This window comes from Macaca fascicularis, chromosome 2, assembly GCF_037993035.2.
Source record: "Macaca fascicularis isolate 582-1 chromosome 2, T2T-MFA8v1.1".
Classification (NCBI taxonomy): Eukaryota; Metazoa; Chordata; class Mammalia; order Primates; family Cercopithecidae; genus Macaca; species Macaca fascicularis.
Window position 1 is genome coordinate 168,870,299 of NC_088376.1, and position 17,579 is coordinate 168,887,877.

A 17,579-nucleotide genomic window follows, 5' to 3' on the forward strand; every position below is an offset into this window, starting at 1 on the left:
GAAACTAATTGCAGAGCTCAGCACTTGGACCAAGTTTCTCAATTCCCAGTCCACTACACTCCATAATTACTTTTTTTTTTTTAAATCTCTGTGAAGTCCATCAGAGTTTTAGTCCCAGAGAAGGTGCTCTTCACAGCCTACACAAAGTCAGAATGAATATAGTCCAAGGTAAGTCCTGTGATGAAAGTCTATTTCTACATAATCCCTATGAGTCGTAAACTTCTTGACAGTTTTGGCCCTATTTAAGTGAACTGGGCCACTTAGGGCCACTTAGCTACCTCCGAGTTTTGTTGTTTTTTTTTTGAGACGGAGTCTCTGTCACCCAGACTGCAGTGCAGTGCAGTGGTGCAGTCTCGGCTCACTGCAAGCTCTGCCTCCCGGATTCACGCCATTCTCCTGCCTCAGCCTCCCGAGTAGATGGGACTACAGGTGCCCGCCACCACACCCGGCTAATTTTTTGTGTTCTTAGCAGAGACGGGTTTCACTGTGTTAGCCGGGATGGTCTCGATCTCCTGACCTCGTGATCTGCCCGCCTCGGCCTCCCAAAGTGCTGGGATTACAGGCGTGAGCCACTGAGCCCGGCCACCTCCGATTTTTTTAATGGAAAAAAACCTGAAATAAATAAATGTATAGCCTGCTTTGACCTCATGGTTTGTCTTGATCAGAGAGGATGGATACAGGAGAATAGAGGAGAACCTTCAAGTTTCTTCCTGGTGGTAGCCATTTCAAATGCATAACAACTGGAGAGCCATCCAATGGCCTCTAAACACAGCTCTCTGTGTTTTCTCTATATGCAAGGCAGTTACTAGAATTGTGATGTCCAATATACTAGCTACCAGTCACATGTTGCTATTTACATTTAAATTTGTTAATTAAAATACAATTTAAAATTCAGTTTCTTTGTCACATTAGCCAAATTTCAAGTGCTCAACAGCCGCATGCAACTAGTGGCTACCACGCTGGATGGGACAGACAGAGAGCATTTCCATAATTGCGGAAAGTTCTATTGGATAGCATTGTCCTACGCTACCTTATGCAAATAAATTATCTCAAACATTGAGTATACCGTTGTGACTTCCAGAAAGCTCAGGTTCTTTTCACACAAAAAGCCCCCCTGTACCTCTTGACAGGTGTGACTTGGAGTAGGTGTGGGAAACTACCAGTTACAGCCATGAAGCAGCACCTGAAAGAAGAGACTAAACAAAACTCACACCCCACAAATAACAGCCACAACCACACTGCCCATTGCCCCCTCTCTGTGGGGTATGGTGTGCCCACCAGAATGCTGTCATTGGCGGACAGCACACCCAGCCTTCCTGCCTGTCCAGCTCAGCACTGATGGAATCTGAATGAACCTGAGTGTATGACGACTCACTTCCAGGGCTCACAGGGGTGAGAAGGGAAAAGGCATGACAAAAACTGCATAGTGAAGTCCTGTTCACTCATGAAGACCATCTGTCTCAAAGCTCCATGACTCAAAGTTTCTCACATTTTTTTAGTACAATTCTCAGGATTACGGATCAGACTTGTATGCCCAGGCTCAGAATGTGGTCAGGGAATCAGTAATGTATTCCTCCTTGAATGCTCATTCATAGATTTGTCTATTCGCTCCTCCTGTTAGGGAATCCACGAGGGGACCCGGAAAAGCCTGGCATCGCTTCCTGTCAGCACTGAGTGTTCCCCTTCCTCAATCTTCTCTGTGATGCTTCCCTACATATTTCCCAAAAGACATCATAAGCAGGAAAATCTTCCTCAAACACTATTTTGAATGAAAGAAAAAGAAATGGAAACCAATAGACATAGATAGACACCCTCCCGGGGTATCAGCTTGGCTTGGGTTTAGCTACTAGAGTGGCACAGTCCCATAGAAATGTGAGAGCCACATATGCAATTTTAAACTCTCCAGTAGCCACGTTAAAAAGATAAAATGAAACATGAAATTAATATTAATATTTTATTTCACCTGATACATTCAAATATCATTTTTGACACACAATATACCAAAATTACTGAAATGGTATTCTTATTATTCATATTAAATCTACAAAATCTAGTGTGATTTTATACTTATACCAATTACAATAGCACATCTTGATTTAAACTAACCCCATCTTAAGTGGTTGATGGCCACACGTGGAAAGTGGCTACGCGTGGACAGTGCATGTCTCCAGGAATCCAGCTATGAGATGGTCTTCTCTGGTCCTCAGAGGAGAATCTAGTTCAGTGAGTTCTATTTAAAAACAATTTTTTTCAAATTGAATCCCATTTTAGTAACCTGACCCATTTCTAACATCTATAGGCCCTTTTGTATTTTATCACCATCCTAATGGTATTTATAAATGTTTCCCAATTACCATAATTATGTTAAATAATACCTCTCAGTCCAACCTCTGACGAATATACACTTCCTCCAAATCAAAATACTACTCCCTTTTCGTGATTACATTTTAGTTCACTTCCAATTTGTGAATTGTGTTCTATTTCCAGCAGATTTGCACTAATTTTGCAAGAAAAATGCTGTAAACTGCCACAGCAAACAAACAACATTTTTACATTCATCTATCTTTCTTCCAAAGGACTTGGAGCTCTGGACAGATTTCAGTTCATTCTTCCTAACTACGTAACCCATTTGGTAGAAAAGTGAAAAAATAATAATAAAAAAAAATCCAAGGAGAAATAGGAGTTGAACTGTCTTGTTGCTAAGACAATTGTCAACCCCAGTCTAAGTCTTAGGAAGCAGGGCAATGCTTTATTTTTAACCATGGGCAAAACACAGCCTTGCTTCACATTCTCTTTCAGTTCCTGGGCTCATGAAAGAAAATCAGTCACCAGTAAATCCAACCTCCTTGCTCATTCCTCTGAGAGAGATGGTGGAAGGATAAAAGTCTTCTAAGAGCCAGCCTGAATGCAGTTAAACAGAAATAAGCAGTTCAGTTACCCCAACCCCAGCACAAAGACATCAGGGTGTGAATAAAAGGGTTCGAATAAGTTAGTTTGAGGGTATTTATTTTTTAAACCCTCTATCACCCCAGCCCCCGTTTCTCCTCTAGGAAGAGTCTCTATTTTAAAAATCCACATTTTCTTTTCAGTGGGAAACATTCCTTTTTCAAAGGCTCAAGGGTGTATTGATGCAGAAAAGGTAGATCAAGGCCCAAATGCTAAGACTTGGCTCCCTGTGTGGGGATGTGCGTTTCCTGTGGCTTCCCCAGCACGCATGGCTGGAAGAGCCTAGCGTGCTCTGTATCAGGCCGTCTAATGGATGAGTACATCACAGCGAAAGGAAACTTGAAATGCCTGCCCAGAGAATAAAATCTGAAGTTTGCTGACTCCCTTGGTGCCAGGGCCTTCTTTGTGGGACTTTCAGCTCCAAGAAGTTCCTACAAGTTCCCTAGACAAAACTCCTGCTCCTCCCAGACCAGCCTCCACATCCCCTTGGTGCTCCCAGGCCACTTCAGCACAGAAAAGCCTATGCCAACTACCTCACCCCAAACTGTCATCTCTTCCTGAAGGCCTGTGTATGTCTCCTTCTCTCCTTACTCTAATACCTTTTCATGACAATGTTGTCTCCCCATTTAACTGTGGGTTCTTGAGGGCAGATACCAAGATTTAGTCACTCTCAAATCTCCCCATAGAGGCTGATAACAGGACTTATTTATGACATGCCTTTGAATGAGCGAATGTTACTGAAAATGACAGTGAAAAAAATGAGATGAGGATGGCTCTGCAGTCATGCCATCCTCATCATCAACCGCAAAACCTTGTAGCCCAAAATGCTGGCCAATGCCATTAAGAGGAGTGTGTCTCTCAGAGACATAGGATCTGCTCAAACTGCCAGATTTAAAATCAGGTCAAGATATTTTTTCAATTTTGCATTTATGATCAAGATCCATGTTACTCACCCTAGGCCTGCCATAATGCATAATGGAATAGAACGAAAAGGCCAAGAAAATGAAGATAGAGAAGAGGATGACATTTATTCACTCAACTGAACACACACGCGCGCGCACACTGATGGCGAATACAGCTGTTTATATATTAGTCAAGACATCTATAATAGTCAAGACAAAAGTGTATCTTCCAGAACATGCCTCTGTTTGCTACCCAGTCTCTGTGAAGAAGCTGCAGCTCCCCAGGCTTCTGTAACTCAGGACATTGAAGTAGTCATGCAGCTCGGCACAGTCATCTCCCTGCTGCTCTCCACAGAGCCCAGCAGGTGCAGCTTCTGCCTGGACACAGCTTCCTGGGGGTGAGGGAGCACTGGGAATCTGTTCTTCCTGTCCAGTTGATTTTCTCTGGAGGCCACTTTCCACAGAATGGATTCTGAGGGATTTCTTCTAAAAGCAAACAAACTACAAAGTGAGTATGTGGCGATGTTATTCAAAAGTTACTCCCCAGTATGACATATATTGAGAGTTAATGTGATCTCTCTCATCCTTTCTTACACACATGCACACTGGCAAACTTGTGTTCTTACCAACACCAGTTCCTTAACCCTTAATTTCTCAACCACATTACAGCTAGATTTCAATGCTAACTAGTCCACGGAAACTGCACTTACTACATATACCACGTGCCACACACCTTGTTACTTCCTGTTCACTAAGCTTAGTGAAGCAGCTCTCCGTTCTCTATTTTCTTTTGCTCTTTACTGCACTTGACTCTGTTGACCTCTTCCTTTCTGAAATGCTCTCTTTCTCTGGCTCCTATGGCATCACTCTCTCCTGATTCTCTTCTCCTCCTTTAAACCCCCACCTTCGTCTTCAGCCAGGCCTGCCCCTTTTCTCTTTGCACATCAGCTCCCCAAACCATGGGGTTCCCCTAGGCTTCTGCTCTCTGCTTTCTCTCACACTAAACATGCTCTCTGAGTTACTTCATGAGTATCTACTTTCTTATATCTACAACCACCATCTGTCCTCTGAAGATGCCCAAATCTCTATCTAAACTGGCCCAGGCTTCTGCCCTGAGCTCCAGACGCGGGTGTCCACCTGTTCACTGGGCATCATCACCTGATGACCCACAGCAAGCTCAGACTCAACTTGTCTCAAAAGAAACCATCACATTCCTGCCCCAACAAACCACTCCTGCTCCTATATTCACTGCCCTGGTTTATGGCACCAGCTGATCAGAAATATGGAGGCTAATGTTCAACTCGATTTATCTATAAAACCTCATCCAATTTTAATCCCAGGCAGTTCTGAAATCTACTCCCTCTTTTCCATCTCTATATCCATGTCTTCTCTCTCACCTGGGCTTCATCCCCACTGTCTCTGGACTCCCTCTTACTTCTAGTCCAACTCCGCATGGTCACCAGCGGAGTGATTCTCAAAACCAACAGTTGGGTTAGTCCATATTTCTGCCTAAAACTCTTCAATGGCTCCCACTGTGTATAGGAGGGTGCTTAACCTGAGATGCACAGCTGGATTTCAGGAGATTTGTAAATTGGATAGAAAATTTTGCCTAAAGGGACATTCTTCCGAGAAGAAAATCCATAATTCCACTACACACCCCACAAGAAACTGTGACGATCTCCAAAACATCCCTTGTGATGATCCCAAAAACATCCCTTCTGATGATCCCAAAAACATCTCTTCTGATGGTCCCAAAAACATCCCTTGTGATGGTCCCAAAAACATCCCTTCTGATGGTCCCACTCACTTTCCAGCTTACATGCTAGGAAAGATGCTAAGTGCCTTACATTATTATTTGACTGAAGTTTTCTCATGACCTTATGAAGGTAATGCCATAATTATCAGCATTTTACAGATGAGAAAACTGAGCTTCATCAAAGTTAGGTAGTATAGCTACTCAAGTGGTTGAGTCAGGACTCAAACCTAGGACTGCCTGATTCCAAAGACCATGCTCCTAAATAACACAGTCTACGGGCTCTCAAGGTCTGCAGCAAATGCTGTTGTGCCTGTCATAGGTAATTTGAGGTATCAGCTTAACCAGATTAAGGGACCTGAGAGAGCTGGTAAAGCCCATTTGGGGTGTGTCTGTGAGGGTGTTTCCAAAGGAGATTGGCATGTCAGTCTGAGTGAAGTGCGTGGCTAAGAGCCACCCTAAATGTAGCCAGGCACTATCCAGTCACCTGGGGGCCTGCCTCTCCCAAAACAGAAGAGAGGCAAAAGTGGTCTTTCTCTCTTTGGAGTTGGGACACACTCTTCTCCTCCTGTCCTTGGACATCAGGACCCCAGGCCGCCTGGCTTTCGGACTCCAGGACTTAAAAGAGTGCCCCCGACCCTGTGTTTTCAGGTCTTTAGCCGTGGACTGAGAATTACACCAATTGCCTTGGTGGTTCTGAGGCTGCTGGACTTGAACTGAGCCATGCTACCAGCATCCCAAGGTCTCCAGCTTGCAGACAGCCTGTGGTGAGACTTCTCAGCCTTTACAATCACACGAACAAATTCTCCTAATAAATCCCTCCTCATCCATCTATCTATCTATCTATCTAGCTATCTATCTGTCTGTCTGTCTGTCTGTCTGTCTGTCTGTCTGTCTATTTATGTATCTAATCTATCCATCCATCCATCCATCTCTCCTATTGGTTCTGCCCCTCCGGAGATCCATAACTAATGTACAGTTCCTGCTCAGATCTCTTTACCTGACCAGCACTCCCATTTTTCAGATGCTTGGACTATAGGCTGTGAGCTCACAGCAGCTCCTTCTCTACAGAATTGTTCTTGGGCCCTCCCTGGTGAGCAGCCAGAGGTAATGACTGACCTAGGTGGATTTTGAAAAGGCCAGCTCTCTGCCTAAAGGTTCAACCAACTCTGTGTACAATTCTTGCTTCAGCCAAGTCTCCAGCTGAGACCATATCCATGCTGAGCTTTCTTCCCTTAGCCCTCCCTATACTGCTTCCTTCACTTCCTTTCATCTCAGAGCTGTCCCAATAAGTCACTCTCACCAGAATTTGCATGTCAGGCTCTATTTCCAGGGACCTGATCTAAAACAGTTGCTGCTGGGAACAGTCCTAGGAGGCAGCCTGTAAGAACAGGATTGCGGAATGAGATCACTCGCCTGCTAGATGGCAACACAAACCCCATGACTGGTGGTGAAATGAGAGGGACACAGATGGATGGGAACTATGAGCTGGTACAATGACTCTAATATTTGAGATGCATAGGGTAAATAGTTACTGTTAGAACTCTGGAATTGGGTAAACAGTATAGGGTAAATAGTTACTATTAGGACTCAAAATTGACTTTTGCTAAATTACACTGATGGACTGAAGTGAGAAAATGACAGCCTCAGACCTATCAGCAACTCAAAGTGTGAGAGTGAAAGCTCCTCCTTGGCAGCATTTAAGAGACACTCATCTCTCCACAGCTGAAGACCAGGTATGGTACGTAAGCTAATTGTAAGAAGGACAGGACTTTAAAGACGGCTGGATTCTAAGCCGAGGTAAATTTTCTGTGCCAAAGCTAGCATCTTGATAGTAGAGGAGAAGTCTCCTGAAACTTGGAATGAGGATCTCTGGAAAGATGCATTTGAGAGCCATGAACCACCTGCTTCTCTTATACCATCTGGGCTGCAAAAGTGGCCCACTTCCCCTTGATGGAAGAAAATCCCTGCTGGGCCCTGCCTCTGCCTCCCCTACTGGCCATCAGACCTGTAATTAGGGTGAAATCTCAGCCCACGCTAATGGAGGAAGTGCTGGGTCTGCTAAGAGAAGAGAAAGGTTATATACTAAAGGACCTGGCTAACATATGCTGGCAGGGACTGGGAGAAGATGCCTAGGCATGAATTCTGAAGGTGATGGATTGTGGTGTAAGGTAGAACATAAGACTGGATGAGGGATAATGTATCAATATTGGAACACTCAATATTTAACACCCTCACAAGGGCCCAGGAGATGATTCTGACATACTGCTGTCAATAGAGATGACAACACTGCTTTGGCAAACTATGGAAAAGGGAAACAAAAGGCTCAGAGAAGCAAGAATGCTAGAATAAACCTAATAAATCAGAAATTGGCAAACTCAGTTTTGTGGGTCAAATATGGCCCACTGATGGTTTTTGTACAGCCCTTGAACAAAGATGGCTTTTATATTTTAAGTGTTTTTTTAAAGCAAAAAAGTTTTTAAAAGTAATATCTTCTGCACAGCAAAAGAAATAATCAGCAGAGTAAACAGACAGCCCACAGAGTGGGAGAAAATATTTGTAAACTATATATCCAACAAAGGACTGATATCCAGAATCTACAAGGAACTCAAACAAATCAACTAAAAAAAAAAATCCCATCAAAAAGTGAGCTAAGGACATAAACAGACATTTCTCAGAAAAGGATATATAAATGGCCAATAAACATATGCAAAAATGTTCAACATCACTAATTATCAGGGAAACGCAAATCAAAACGCAATACCACCTTACTCTTGTAAGAATGGCCTTAATCAAAAAATAAAAAAATAACAGATGTTGGCATGGATGTGGTGAAAGGGGAACACTTTTACACTGCTTGTGGGAATGTAAACTAGTACAACGACTATGGAAAACAGTGTGGAGATTCTTTAAAGAACTAGAAGTAGAACTACCATTGAATCCAGTAATGCCACTACTGGGTATCTACCCAGAGGAAAAGAAGTCATTATACAAAAAGCAGCACAATTTGCAATTGCAAAAATATGGAACCGGCCCAAATGCTCATCAATCAATGAGTGGATAAATTGTAGTGTGTGCGTGTGTATGTGTGTGTGTATGAATATATATGTATATATATTCATATATACACACATACACACACACCCCATGGAATACTACTCAGCCATAAAAGGAACAAAATAATGGCATTTGCAGAAGCCTGGATGGAATTGGAAACCACTGCTATAAGTGAAGTAACTCAGGAATGAAAAACCAAACATCATATGTTCTCACTCATAAGTGGGAGCTAAACTATGAGGACGCAAAGGCATAAGAATGATACAATGGCCAGGCGCGGTGGCTCAAGCCTGTAATCCCAGCACTTTGGGAGGCTGAGGCAGGCGGATCACGAGGTCAGGAGATCGAGACCATCCTGGCTAACCCGGTGAAACCCCATCTCTACTAAAAAATACAAAAAAACTAGCTGGGCGAGGTGGCGGGCACCTGTAGTCCCAGCTGCTCGGGAGGCTGAGGCAGGAGAATGGCGTGAACCTGGGAGGCGGAGCTTGCAGTGCGCTGAGATCCGGCCACTGCACTCCAGCCTGGGCAACAGAGCGAGACTCCGTCTCAAAAAAAAAAAAAAAAAAAAAGAATGATACAATGGACTAATGGACTTCGGGGACTCAGGGGAAAGAGTGGGAGAGGGGTGAGGGATAAAGGACTACACACTGGGTACAGTGTACACTGTTCGGGTGATGGGTGCACCAAAATCTCAGAAATCACCACTAAAGGACTTATTCCCCAAAAAACCTACTGAAATAAAAAATTAAAAAATAAAAATTTATAGAATGACAAACTAATATTTTATTACACATAAAATTATATGAAATTAACATTTTAGTGTTTATAAATAAAGGTTTGTTGAAACAAAGCCATATTCATTCATTTATATTTAATCTATCGCACTTTCACACTACAATGGCAAAGTTGAATTGTTGCAACAGAGACCATATGACCTACAGACCCAAAAAGATATACTATCTGTCCCTTTACAGAGACACTTTGCCAATCCCTGTACTGAATAATTTCCAAAATCCAGTAGCTGATTATGTTGGCTCTTCTAGGGAAGATACAGAGAACATCCCTTAAGATAATAACAACAATAAGGGGGAAAAGGAAAAAGAAAAAGAATGTCCCCTTTACTAAGCTGTAAAAGCATGTGCTAGGGGAGCTCCAGCATCATTGAGAAGTTTGGTGGTATCTCTCCTTTATAGGCTAGGGCTAAAGTAGGAGATGCTTTTACAGAACTGGATCCCTAGTAGCAATGAGGATGAGGAGATCCCAAAATAGTACAGGACAGATAGCAGCACTTAAGAAACAAAATGGATGTAATTACTGCAATGGGAGCCAAGAAAGCCTGATCCGTGGGGATATTAAAATGGTTAATAGAGCACGGTGTGCCCAGGAGAAATACAGCTGGGCAGCCAAGAAGGGTATTGCTTACATACATAATCAAAAGAGATCAAGACTACAAGAGAGAAGGCTGAAGCCAGCCAATCCCATGGAAAGTCAAAATCCTTTGTCCAGCTTTCATGTCTATGAGCACTGCTGGTATGGATACCATCCATTTGCCTCTTGGCTCTACTCTCTAACCTTCTCCGCCCTATTCTGTGCCCTATGAAGACTGTACTAAATGTACTATATCAATGAGTCCCCTTGTCCTCCAACCTAAGTTTGAGGTCAGCCAATGCAGAGCAACAGTAGGGGAATGGAGAGAGGAACGAGATGAGGGTATGTAGTTCCCTTTGTTCTCTCAGAAGGGTGCCCTTGGACTGGTTGTGACCCTCCAGCAAAGACTACAGCACTTCTGAAGGAGACCCCTCCACATAATTCTCTTCTTACAGGCTCCAATAATTAGCCCCTCCCACTTCATCCCCTTTGAAGAACTAGGAATGGTCAAACACCTTGCTACTCCTCCTTGTGGTGTCCTTACATCCTAGTCGACTTCTGGAAATTCTATTATTAAACTGTCTTCAAACAACCCAGTTTGAAAGTACTACGTGTTCCCTGCTGGAACCCTGAATAATGCAAGTATAAAATGCTTTGAGCAAGGAGAGACAGAAAGAAGACTGGCAACTATAGCCAAAGTACAGGAAAGATGCAGAGAGGACCTGTACTACACAGTAAGCAGTGGAAATGTTAGAGAGGGCTGGGAAATCAAACACTGTAGAAGGGGGGCAACAGGACTTAATAGATCTCTTCACCTTTTTCTCTTTCTCCACCCTCCAGATGACCAAAGTTAGTCCAGGTGCCCAGAATGAAAATTAACCAGTCTTGAATCTTCAACAGAAAAAGTTGTTCAGCTCCTTCTAAAGGGCCTTTGATTCTTTTATTCCAGACTATCAGGACACTGCTAACAGCAGAGAACCTGTTCACCAACCACCATAGCAGCTCCATTCCCAGCTAAGAGATCAACTTTCATCTTCTTCACCTTCTCCCTCCATTTAATCATTTCTCTTGTCCTCACCTTCCCCTAGAGGGTTCATTTCCTCATTATGTCTACTGTGATAGCCTACACATAAATGAAAATATTATAGATCATTGACCTTCCCAATAGCACCAGCCATATATCTCAGCCACTGCAGTTCAACCAGGCTGCAGAATTGAGTTGTTAATTGAATGGAATTAGAGTTGGAGGAAAAGTGGGTTAGGATCTCAGGAGGTGGGTCTAGGGTAAAGGTAGAAATTACATACTTGTGTTTCCCAAAATATTTATGTGGTGACTTGAATTAAGGTGACCTGGGCTGAGCTGACTTAAATGACCCAAGAGATCAGACAAAACAAGGAGTGGAAATTCTTTCACTCCTCCCAATCAATACCGGCAGCTGATGACACAAATTTCACTGATATAATTCTTCATTTTTTATAAAGATTTTACATGAAATATGCCACTTATTGATCACAACTCTATGATATAGAGCAAGCCAAATTATAATACGGCTATGGTTTCAATGTGTCCCCCAAAAGTCCATGTGTTGGAAACTTAATTACCATTGTAATAGTATTAAGTGGTAATGCTTTTAAGAGGTGATTAGGCCATGAAGGATCTGCCCTCATGAAGGGATTAACGCCATTATCTCAGGAGTGGGTTAGGTATCATGGGAGTACGTTCCTAATTAAAGGGATGAGCTTGGCCTCATTTCTCTCTCTCTCTCATATGCACTCATTCATTACATGATGCCTTCTGCCATGGGATGAACCCTGCCAAATGCACCATGCTCCTGGACTTCCCAGCCTCCAGAACCATGAGCCAAATAAACTTTTTTTCTTTATAAATTTCCCAATATATTGTATTCTGTTACAGCAGCAGAAAATAGACTAAGACAAATCCCCATTTTATATATAAGGAAATGAAGACCTTGGAAGATTAAGTAACTTTCTAAAAGCATACACTCAGTGCCAAAACTAGAAACTAGATCTTTCAATTCCCCATTCATTACTCTCAGCCACATAAACTCTTAAGCTACACAGAGGATTTACAACCTGCTGATCTTGCCATGCCCACTTTACCACCAATTTTTTTTTTTTTTTTAGAGATGGAGTCTTGCTCTGTTGCCCACGCTGGAGTGCAGTCGTAGCTTACTGCAGCCTTAAACTCCTGAAGTTAAGTGATCCTCCCGCCACAGTCTCCAAGGGGGTGGAATTACAGGTGTGAGCCACAGCTCCTGGCCTAGCCCTACATTTTTGGAGTGTTTATTTCTCATTCTACAGACATGTTGGGTAGCCTAGTACTACCAGAGAGTTGTAAACATCAAAAGAGCGAATGTGCAGAAAACTCTAGCACATATAGATGCCCAGAATGCATCAAAATCATAGTAGATAAATTAAACTCTCAGAGCAGTGGCTGAAGGGATAAGCAGAAACCAGGAGTTACAGATGACAGCAAGATGGGTAGGAAACAGGTCCAGCTGTCCAGGAGGTCCCTCCCTACAAGAGGGACAAGGGAAGAGCATAAATAACTGCACTAATAGGCAGAACAAGTGCTAGGGAAAAAAAGGCACAAAGAGCACTGGGGAAGATCACATCTGGGTCTCTCACTGGGTGGAAAGACAACCTGAAGGACCAGGGTGGCAGCTGTAGGGGTGCCCATGACTGAGATGTGCAGCCAGAGCCATTACCTTTCTAGCCAACACGACCACCACGATGACTGCTATGCAGATGACCACCAGCATCATGGCCATGGCTCCAAGCAATGGAATCTGGAACCTGGCACTGTGCTCAGCCACTAGAGGGAGGACAAAACAGAGATGAGTGGCAGAAGCTGGAAGTAAAGCTGATTTCCCCAGGGCAGCCTGAGCTTCACGGCAGAGAGGTAAGTTTTGATCAGGCCCTTTGTGTAACCATGGGACTAGAGCCTTTAAGCCCAACAGCAGAGTATCCATCTGGCCCATCATGAAATCAATGACTGATCTTTTGAGCAGTGGTGTACCTTGTATATTTGACACCAGAGCAGGTCATTTTAACACTCCTTTCCTCTATTTGACAAAATCATTTTTGGTAATCATGAAATGAAACAAATAGTAGTTCCAGAAAAAAACTCAGAAAGTGAATATTTTCTTTTATTGAACTTCAAATATGAAATCCCATCAATAAAAATATTTAATTCAAAATTAAAGTTAACATTAAATTACAAAAATGAAAAAAAGCATGTAACCTTTTCCCTTAAGCCTATAACACTTATTTCCAGATACACTTATTTCCAGCTAGGCTTGAAACCCTGGATGACATGAGGCTCTGGAGTCTTATCCTTTGCTGTTTTCTGAGCATCTGACACATAGTGAACACTCAGTAAATATTTGTGGCATAAGTGAAATCAAGAACTAGTGAAATTCATTGAGAGATAACATGTAAGTGGAAGCAAGAAGATGCAGGAGGGGAGTTTTGAAGAGATGAATAAGATCTGATCCCAGAAGAGCATGAGAAAAAGAACACCATCACCCCCATGCACGCCGTGCTGAAGGTGGGTTTCCAGGCTGCCCCAGGAGCTCAGGCAGCACTCAGGTATCCAGGGGAGTCTTCAAAGGAGTAGGGTGCGGCAGATGCCTGACATCTCGTCCCTCTAACTAAGGGTTTGGGTTGCTAAAAGGTGGCTTAGGAATCCAAGCCATAATAAGAGAAGGGTGGTGCCTGCAGAATTCAAATTCCCCAGAACACGTTCCTCCTGCCTTGAGGGACTCAGTCACAGTGGGCCAGGACAGCTCCTGGTTAGCCACAGCCATACAGTTAGTGCTGGAGGAAAGAGGACAGATGGAAAGCAAAGGGGTAGTAGGGAATTTAATCCGACATTAGCATCGCATAAGGTCTTATATTCATCCTCCTTTCACAGATGAGAAAACTGATACACAGAGAAGCTAAGAAATCCTGTCTGAGGGCAACAGCAGAGCCAGGATTTGCAGCCAGACTGTCTGGGGTCAGAGTCTGAGCTTTTAACCACGGTGCTATACTGTCTCTCAGATAAGAATCCTTTTCTAACCTCTGGGAATTGGTTTAAATGTGCAGGTGGATAATGAATATGAGGGCATTTTGGAAACTTGGAAGTACCACACAAATGTAAATTATTGTACAATTAAACTTAGCACAGGCTGTGCTTTGTTTTTAACCAGCTCTAATCTTTATATACTTAGGGGTTAATTCTAATTTGCACAGTTGATACTAAATCAGTAAATGAGAACTTTTGCATATGACCTCATCAACTGGTCTTCCTAGGAAATATAGGTAAGATGTGCTTCTTATGTAAGAACAGTGGTTCTCAGTATTGGCTGTCTGTTAGAATCACCTGGAAATGCTTTTAGAGCCTACCCCTGTTTAGCTCTGCTATTAGGGATTCTGATTGAATTGGTCTGGGTGGGGCCTCGGCATCAGTAGGATTTAAAATCACCTCAGGTGATTCAAATGTGATCCCGAATTGAGAAGTCTTGCTGTGCAGTGATTCGGGATTGCATTTTCTATGCTAGAGGGAGAGGTTTATCTGCCAACTTGCTCCAGCAGGGATACCTGAGCTTTCTAGGACCTCCAGGAAGATTCTCCCTCTGTAAGTCCCATCAGGGTAGGTGTGATAGGTGCAGAAGTACTCCCCTGTATCATTCATGGTCAGCGACTGGAGGGTGAGGCCCAGGCCAGGACCCGGGGCCACTCGATCCTTGAAGGCTGGGTAGATGTGCCACCCCAACTCAGCATTACGAATGGCCAGAAGCGAATGGTCATGCTGCTCCCAGTTGACCTGGGTCACTTGTGCCATGGTGGAGGAGAGGTGACATTGTAAGATAACAGAGCCACCTTTCTTTGCAGAAATGTTCCCCGTTGTTTCTATTGTGCCTGTCATCATTCCTAGGGAAGAGGACAAAGCACATGTGAGTCCTGGGTCAGCAGCTGGCCTTCAACCTTCCTAGAAAAACTCTAAGGGGCTTTGAGGCCACAACTGGGTTTTGGAATGATAATTTCTCCAGTCCATCCTGTTGCTCCCCAATAGAGGCTGTAATTATTTCCTGTTTCTTGCATTTCAACAGACGCTCCTCTCCATGCCTGTTATTGAAGGCTCCCAGTCCCCCTCAGGTTGTCTTTCCAGTCTTCTCATCCTTCTCCACACATCTCTACTCCAGCCCAGCCCAGTCCCTCTCCTCCCCACCCACTGCCCTATGCTTCCAGAGCCGACTTCTGCCCCACTTTACGCCCCACCCACAGGAAGGCTTGTCAAAGCTGAACTCCCTCCCCGCCTCCTAGAAGACCCCAGCCCATCTCAATCTCCCTTTTCCTTTCACATTCACTGCCCGTATTGTACAATTAGCACCTTACTAAATGCCTGGCTTATGACTACACAACTTAGCCGTTGCCCCCTCAGCATATTCTGCTGTGTAGCTTCATGGCTAGCTTGTTATTTTCATAGGCCTATTTTGTCTACCCACTTAGAATATAAGCCCTTGTCAGCCGACACCACCTCTTCTGTTTTTGTTTTATTTTGTTTTGTTTTTATGTTTCTTGCCGCAGCCTAGTTCTGTGCTGGATGCCTTATCCTTTGAAATAAAACCTTGCTGTTTGGCTGATTGTCATTTGCAGTGCCTGAAAAAACCTTCAGGAAAGCCAAGAAATCCAACAGAAAAGGAAGCTTAGCAGGAAACCCTGCTTCTCCCAGGCATAACCACCTTCTCAGCACTTAACCTCTCCCCAGCACCCCTGGGCACATCTCCATCCTCAGATAGTTCAGAAAGCAACATAAAAACTAATTTATACCACGGTTTTTAAATATTTGTGTTCCCCTCCCTCAGAAATAGTTGACTCCGATTTTTAATATAGAAGAAATGAATTTAACAAAAAATCGGTCTCTAGTGGTAGAATCTCTGGAATCTGTGAAAAGGACATTTTCAATTCACAGAGAACTTATAATGTTTTCCTGGAAAGTTCCTCAAAGGCAACAGAAAAGAAGCCGGAGCAGGAATGAGCTTCTGAAAGCAAACTGGCAATGCCTCCTGCCCAGCCCTCCTTCTTCTCCTGCTCCTCGTACTGGCCAGTCAGGCTCCCCCAACCCCGAGAGTCTACAAAGTCCTTCATCTGCCACCAAAAACAGAACCGCACCTCATTCTCAGAGATTGTCCTTTCTTACATGAGAGTACACAGGACCCTAAAAGCTGCAATTTCTTTCTCTCAAGCAGCTGTGGCATGCTCTTGGAGTCTTCCCTACACAAGCACCCAAGTCTCCACACCAAGCTTAGCCTTGTTTTTCCTCCTCGCTGCTCTGCTGGGTTTCAGGCCTTACCTGAGGCGAGGGGAGCCTGCCTCAGCCCCTGGGCCCAGATCAGGAAGAGACACCACCGCATGCTTCTGCCCAGAGGGCTTACAGGAAGCAGATGTGGCCTCTTCTGCCACCGAAAGTAGCCGACTGCAGATAGGACGGTAAAACTGAGCCTATGAGAAAAGACGGTCTCAGAAAAACCAAGTTTGGCAAAAACCATGTTAAAAACACATAAAGTTTTCAACAAATACACAAACTGCATAGGGGGAGCCACAAGAAAGGCCATGAAGGAAACATTTAAAAATAAATGAAAATTGTGGTTAGAGGTACACTCGTCTTTGGACTACAATTAGTCAATCTATTGTTTTTAAGTTCTGTCTTAATGTATTTTCTAAAAATCAACCTGTATTCAAAGAGCTCAAGGGCATCTGTGTAGTGCCCAAGTTCTGAAGAATCTGCTACTGATGAGGAACTGTTGGCTGAGCTCCTCCGGCATCCTCCTGATGAAGAATGTGCAATGATAAGAGAAACTTGTAATTGTAGGGACTTACAGGCCAGGGACTGCACTTGAAATCTAATGAACAAGTGAACAAGAAGCATTTACTTGAGGGATGATACATGGATGGGACAAAGGTCTTGGACAAACACAGCAACTTTCTCTTTGAGATCTTCTCCTCAAATCTTATTTCTTTTGTCTTGTTTATCTAGACTGAGACTTCGTTGAATTCTGGCTTAGTTTCTCTGGTGCAGTAGGATCAGAGGAGATTAGAGGAGTGAGCTTTCCTGTGCACACTGACCTCATGAGAGCTGGAAATGCAAAGAAGGGTGAGCCCCTGGGGGCTGACCCAGGAGAGGGATTGGTTGACATTTGCCTGGAGCTCCCATCCCATCATCAGATCCTACCATGGACCCATCCTTCTTTCCTCCCTCCCTCCCTTCATTCATTTGAAAGTCGCTGAGTGCCTACAAAGCACCACCCTCAACACCAGGCTCTGAAGATATGAGAGTAAAAAATCACAGCCCCTACCCTCAAAGAGTTTACAAAGCTTGTCCCCTGGTGAACTCAGTCAGGAGACGGGGTAGAGGATCCATGTTCACCTGCCTCGCAGGCTCTCAATACAGTTACCTTGGGGATGCTCCATGTTGTACATCCTGAAAATCTGCATCTGCACCCAGAAGCATCTGAAGCCTGGTGCCCTGCCCCCTCCATTCC

General features: G+C 43.8%; 1 protein-coding gene across 2 annotated transcripts; it reads right to left on the reverse strand.

Annotated features, from left to right (window-relative positions):
* Positions 1-3,955: 3,955 nt before the first annotated feature.
* TIGIT (T cell immunoreceptor with Ig and ITIM domains) lies at positions 3,956-16,485 on the reverse strand. 2 transcript variants are annotated; one of them, XM_015445426.4, is made up of 4 exons: positions 16,391-16,485; positions 14,635-14,967; positions 12,759-12,865; positions 3,956-4,331 (listed from the first exon to the last, which is right to left on the reverse strand). In XM_015445426.4, the coding sequence occupies exons 1-4, from the start codon at positions 16,449-16,451 to the stop codon at positions 4,098-4,100; spliced, it is 735 nt and encodes a 244-aa protein (XP_015300912.2). In that variant the 5' UTR covers positions 16,452-16,485; the 3' UTR covers positions 3,956-4,097. The 2 variants fall into 2 exon arrangements, with proteins under 2 accessions (XP_015300912.2, XP_015300911.2); XM_015445425.4 differs by having other exon boundaries at positions 3,956-4,334.
* Positions 16,486-17,579: the final 1,094 nt, after the last annotated feature.